This window comes from Colletes gigas, unplaced genomic scaffold (genome assembly GCF_013123115.1).
Source record: "Colletes gigas isolate AHSC1104 unplaced genomic scaffold, ASM1312311v1 Colletes_gigas_Sc00038, whole genome shotgun sequence".
NCBI lineage: Eukaryota > Metazoa > Arthropoda > Insecta > Hymenoptera > Colletidae > Colletes > Colletes gigas.
In genome coordinates, this window is record NW_025106667.1 from 1,897,493 (window position 1) to 1,903,341 (window position 5,849).

Sequence of the window (5,849 nt, forward strand, 5' to 3'; positions counted from 1 at the left end):
GAACAGACCCGTAGAATAGAATAGACCCGCAGAACAGGGTCAAAAGAGACCCGTAGAAAGGAGTCAGAACAGACCCGTAGAATAGAATAGACCCGCCGAACAGGGTCAAAAGAGACCCGTTGTAAAGGGTCAACACAGACCCGTAGAATAGAACAGACCCGCAGAACAGGGTCAAAAGAGACCCGTTGTAAAGGGTCAGAACAGACCCGTAGAATAGAATAGACCCGCAGAACAGGGTCAAAACAGACCCGTAGAATAGAATAGACCAGCAGAACAGGGTCAAAAGAGACCCGTAGAAAGGAGTCAGAACAGACCCGTAGAATAGAATAGACCCGCCGAACAGGGTCAAAAGAGACCCGTTGTAAAGGGTCAGAACAGACCCGTAGAATAGAATAGACCCGCAGAACAGGGTCAAAACAGACCCGTAGAATAGAATAGACCCGCAGAACAGGGTCAAAACAGACCCGTAGAATAGAATAGACCCGCAGAACAGGGTCAAAAGAGACCCGTTGTAAAGGGTCAACACAGACCCGTAGAATAGAACAGACCCGCAGAACAGGGTCAAAAGAGACCCGTTGTAAAGGGTCAGAACAGACCCGTAGAATAGAACAGACCCGCAGAACAGGGTCAAAAGAGACCCGTTGTAAAGGGTCAGAACAGACCCGTAGAATAGAATAGACCCGCCGAACAGGGTCAAAAGAGACCCGTAGAAAAGGGTCAAAACAGACCCGTAGAATAGAATAGACCCGCAGAACAGGGTCAAAACAGACCCGTAGAATAGAATAGACCAGCAGAACAGGGTCAAAAGAGACCCGTTGTAAAGGGTCAGAACAGACCCGTAGAATAGAATAGACCCGCAGAACAGGGTCAAAAGAGACCCGTATAAAAGGGTCAAAACAGACCCGTAGAATAGAATAGACCCGCAGAACAGGGTCAAAACAGACCCTTAGAACAGGGTCAAAACAGACCCGTAGAATAGAATAGACCCGCAGAACAGGGTCAAAAGAGACCCGTTGTAAAGGGTCAGAACAGACCCGTAGAATAGAATAGACCCGCAGAACAGGGTCAAAAGAGACCCGTAGAAAGGAGTCAGAACAGACCCGTAGAATAGAATAGACCCGCCGAACAGGGTCAAAAGAGACCCGTTGTAAAGGGTCAACACAGACCCGTAGAATAGAACAGACCCGCAGAACAGGGTCAAAAGAGACCCGTTGTAAAGGGTCAGAACAGACCCGTAGAATAGAATAGACCCGCAGAACAGGGTCAAAACAGACCCGTAGAATAGAATAGACCAGCAGAACAGGGTCAAAAGAGACCCGTAGAAAGGAGTCAGAACAGACCCGTAGAATAGAATAGACCCGCCGAATAGGGTCAAAAGAGACCCGTTGTAAAGGGTCAGAACAGACCCGTAGAATAGAATAGACCCTTAGAACAGGGTCAAAACAGACCCGTAGAATAGAATAGACCCGCCGAACAGGGTCAAAAGAGACCCGTAGAATAGAATAGACCCGCAGAACAGGGTCAAAAGAGACCCGTTGTAAAGGGTCAACACAGACCCGTAGAATAGAACAGACCCGCAGAACAGGGTCAAAAGAGACCCGTTGTAAAGGGTCAGAACAGACCCGTAGAATAGAACAGACCCGCAGAACAGGGTCAAAAGAGACCCGTTGTAAAGGGTCAGAACAGACCCGTAGAATAGAATAGACCCGCAGAACAGGGTCAAAAGAGACCCGTATAAAAGGGTCAAAACAGACCCGTAGAATAGAATAGACCCGCAGAACAGGGTCAAAACAGACCCTTAGAACAGGGTCAAAACAGACCCGTAGAATAGAATAGACCCGCAGAACAGGGTCAAAAGAGACCCGTTGTAAAGGGTCAGAACAGACCCGTAGAATAGAATAGACCCGCAGAACAGGGTCAAAAGAGACCCGTAGAAAGGAGTCAGAACAGACCCGTAGAATAGAATAGACCCGCCGAACAGGGTCAAAAGAGACCCGTTGTAAAGGGTCAGAACAGACCCGTAGAATAGAACAGACCCGCCGAACAGGGTCAAAAGAGACCCGTTGTAAAGGGTCAGAACAGACCCGTAGAATAGAACAGACCCGCCGAACAGGGTCAAAAGAGACCCGTTGTAAAGGGTCAGAACAGACCCGTAAAATAGAATAGACCCGCAGAACAGGGTCAAAAGAGACCCGTATAAAAGGGTCAAAACAGACCCGTAGAATAGAATAGACCCGCAGAACAGGGTCAAAAGAGACCCGTAGAAAAGGGTCAACCCAGACCCGTAGAATAGAATAGACCCGCAGAACAGGGTCAAAACAGACCCCTAGAACAGGGTCGAAATAGACCCATAGAATAGGGTCAAAATAGACCCGAGACTAACTAACTACTTCCTGATTTCTTATCTAAAATAGTCACTTTTGGATATCAGGTAATATCAGATTTTGTAAATCAGGTAATGAAGTAACATAATTAAATCGAAATTAAGGGATAAAATAATAGTAAAACAGTAAAATCACACAACAGGATGTAACAGGGAAAAGATAGTAGTAGTAGTAGTAATAGTATCTGCAATCGGCCGTATATAAATGTAACAAATAGACTACGATACAATACAAGTCACAGTTATTTTAGTTATTTTCTCTCATTATGATTCAGGCCAGGATTCTTTACCGTTATACAGTTTACTGATATGGAAACGCTTTCGTCTTTCTCACTAATAAAATATTATATAATATAATAATAGCATATACTCTACACTCCATATTTTTACAGTTATACCCTACAGCTTAGGGGTTTTTCTACATTTACATGTACTTGTCACTAAAGATATGGGCTATGACACCAAAGATACGGGATAAGCTAAAACATTACTCTACAGTCTAGTCTAGTTTAGTTTATCTTATTTTATTTTATTTTATATTTCTTCTAGTCTTTCTTATTTTCATTTTATTCGTACTTTATTTTATTTATATATTTTACTATGCATTTTGCTCTATCTTTATTTTATATTATTATTTTTATATTTTCTTTTTAAGTAAATCTGATACTATAACAAAATTGGTAGTACCTTCTCTTTCATCTATTTTGATTTTATGTTTACATATTATATTTGAATTCATGCTGGAGCAGATGAATCATCTTCCAAACTTGTGTTGCTGTCACTATACCTATCTCTTCTTCCTGTAGCCTCCATTGCAGCTATAATCTCCTTGCATGGAGACATACTCTCCATTTTCCTCGAGTTTAAAGAACAGGGTCAAAACAGACCCGTAGAAAAGGGTCAAAACAGACCCGTAGAATAGAATAGACCCGCAGAACAGGGTCAAAAGAGACCCGTTGTAAAGGGTCAGAACAGACCCGTAGAATAGAATAGACCCGCAGAACAGGGTCAAAAGAGACCCGTTGTAAAGGGTCAGAACAGACCCGTAGAATAGAATAGACCCGCAGAACAGGGTCAAAAGAGACCCGTTGTAAAGGGTCAGAACAGACCCGTAGAATAGAATAGACCCGCAGAACAGGGTCAAAAGAGACCCGTTGTAAAGGGTCAGAACAGACCCGTAGAATAGAATAGACCCGCAGAACAGGGTCAAAAGAGACCCGTAGAGCAGGGTCGAAATAGACCCTTAGAACCGGGTTAAAATAGACCCTTAGGGTCGAAATAGACCCGCAGAACAGGGTCAAAATAGACCATTAGGGTCGAAATAGACCCCTAGAAGTTTACTGTATATCGATATACACGTGTCAAGACGACATCTACCACAAAACGCCCAAGTTTGTCGAGAAACAATTCACCCCTTTGCACCCTAGACGGCGCCCCTATTAATTTAGATCGAAAACTAATCTCATAATATGTCAGTAATTTTCGATAAAGAACGGTGGCTTTTGTTTTTTTACAAATTGTAACCCCCAAAAATCTAACCCCCCAAAGACCCAACACCTCAGGCTAGGGGATTTAGGCCCGGGGAAGTTAGGCCTGTGGCGTCGCCTCCCATGCTCGCCACCAGAGGAGTCCAGAGGAGTCGCGCTCTGACAAGCGATCGATTATGTGTTTTGATGTATTTATGTATCACGGTTACGTTAATGATTTCAGTTAGCGCATCATTAAAGAATACACCGTCAAATTGTATGACCGTCAGTGGACAATGTCGACCGGCTCCACTAATTCCGTGCGTTCCAGACGCGTCGCAGTTATACGATTATTGTGTGAAAATTCTGTTGAAACTTGATAACACACTACCAGCGGACACTTTAGCCGGCCATCGTGACCGATTTTCGAAACAATTCTATGAACCGAAGAAGTTGTACAACACCGTAAAACAAAGACAGTATTTTAAGCATGTTATAACGACGCCTGCGTTACCCGAGGTAAGATTTTTCGAATTAAATTTATTTTTAAACAGAATTTAGTGATTCGAAGGAATGGTTTCTACCATAAAATGCTCATAAAAACTGTTAAATTTCTTTATCGATTTACCCGATGTATAATGTTTATCGAAGAATCCACCAAACTTTTTGATACAATCCGAGTTACGAACGTACGCGACGCCGAGGGTGGTATCGCCACCAGAAGAATCTTTAGCGGAAAGGTAAACTTAAATAAAGTGCGAATAGAAAATGTTAATACTAATTAGAAAAATGATCGCTTATTACTCTTACGCGATAGAAGATTATTAATTGTTCCGAACATATGTATTTTAGAGAAAGTCCCATCGATCATTTACAGCAAGAAAATAGTCACCAGAGACAAGAATCGCATCGTCTACCGATGGATCATCAACGAATCACGGAAGAGCTTCAGAGTCGTGTCATGCAACTTGAATCGGGTTTGCTTATTAACGTAAAAACGTTTTAATTAATCATTAACATTATGGTTTACAAAAACAGTCTATGTAACAAGTTGTTTTTATTTTTTAGGGCAATGAAATTGAACAAGAAAAACAGGTAAATCAGGACTCTCTTAAACAAAAAGCAGACACGATGGCGAAAGTTGATGAAAGCGAAGGTTGGTGCATACATACGTGTACATTTATATCGCAATCTAATATAACTTCTCTGTTATGTTTTTGTAGAAAAGTATTTATTTTGTTTTGGAAGAGAGATTTCAGAAATTGAAAGATGTATATGCAAAATGAAGAGAAGAACATATCAGTTTAATCAGGAAGGTAGGAATATTGTAATTTTCATAGTTTTTAATATCATAAGAAAATATTCATGCTCGTTACGTGTATCCTCGTATGTAACAGAAAGCCGAAGTGGACAAACAAATTGTGTTATTAAAAATGTCAGAAGAAAAATCGGAACGTCGAACCGTTTTTAGCGGAACGCCGACTGGACGAGTTAATAGAAGGTGAAGATATAACTGAACAGGAAGCTCGAAAAGCTATCGAAGGACAAGAGGATTTGGACGATATAAAAGAAGAAGTAAATACCACGAGAGGTGAAAATTTGGTTAATACCTTTCTTTTACTAGATTTACGGTTATATTTTATTTTTATTTCGTTCCGGTGAAAGTGTAATATTTTAGGCGTTGATTGGCAAAAATGATTTTATAACTTGTAAAAAAACGGCTTTAGGGTCAAAATAGACCCGCAGAACAGGGTCAAAACAGACCCGCAGAAAAGGGTCAAAACAGACCCGTAGAAAAGGGTCAAAATAGACCCGTAGAAAGGGGTCAAAGCAGACCCGTAGAACAGGGTCAAAGCAGACCCGCAGAACAGGGTCAAAGCAGACCCGCAGAACAGGGTCGAAGCAAACCCGCAGAACAGGGTCAAAACAGACCCGCAGAACAGGGTCAAAGCAGACCCGCAGAGCAGGGTCGAAATAGACCCGTTGTAAAGGGTCAAAAC

The 5,849-nt window shown here is 42.0% G+C and overlaps 1 protein-coding gene across 1 annotated transcript; it reads left to right on the forward strand.

Moving 5' to 3' along the window:
- The first annotated feature begins 4,056 nt into the window (after positions 1-4,056).
- Positions 4,057-5,415, forward strand: LOC122402641 (huntingtin-interacting protein 1-like). Its single transcript, XM_043405599.1, has 6 exons — positions 4,057-4,368; positions 4,501-4,589; positions 4,702-4,840; positions 4,918-5,005; positions 5,073-5,165; positions 5,247-5,415. The coding sequence occupies exons 1-6, from the start codon at positions 4,057-4,059 to the stop codon at positions 5,318-5,320; spliced, it is 795 nt and encodes a 264-aa protein (XP_043261534.1). The 3' UTR covers positions 5,321-5,415.
- The last annotated feature ends 434 nt before the right edge of the window (positions 5,416-5,849 follow it).

What these genes read in the sequence shown, in the direction of transcription:
- LOC122402641 (XM_043405599.1), top strand. Translation starts at nt 4,057, where the DNA reads ATGTATTTATGTATCACGGTTACGTTAATGATTTCAGTTAGCGCATCA. An exon ending in GAAGAATCTTTAGCGGAAAG is followed by an intron (nt 4,590 to 4,701) that starts GTAAACTTAAAT and finishes TATGTATTTTAG; the next exon opens with AGAAAGTCCCATCGATCATT. An exon ending in AATCGGGTTTGCTTATTAAC is followed by an intron (nt 4,841 to 4,917) that starts GTAAAAACGTTT and finishes TTTATTTTTTAG; the next exon opens with GGCAATGAAATTGAACAAGA.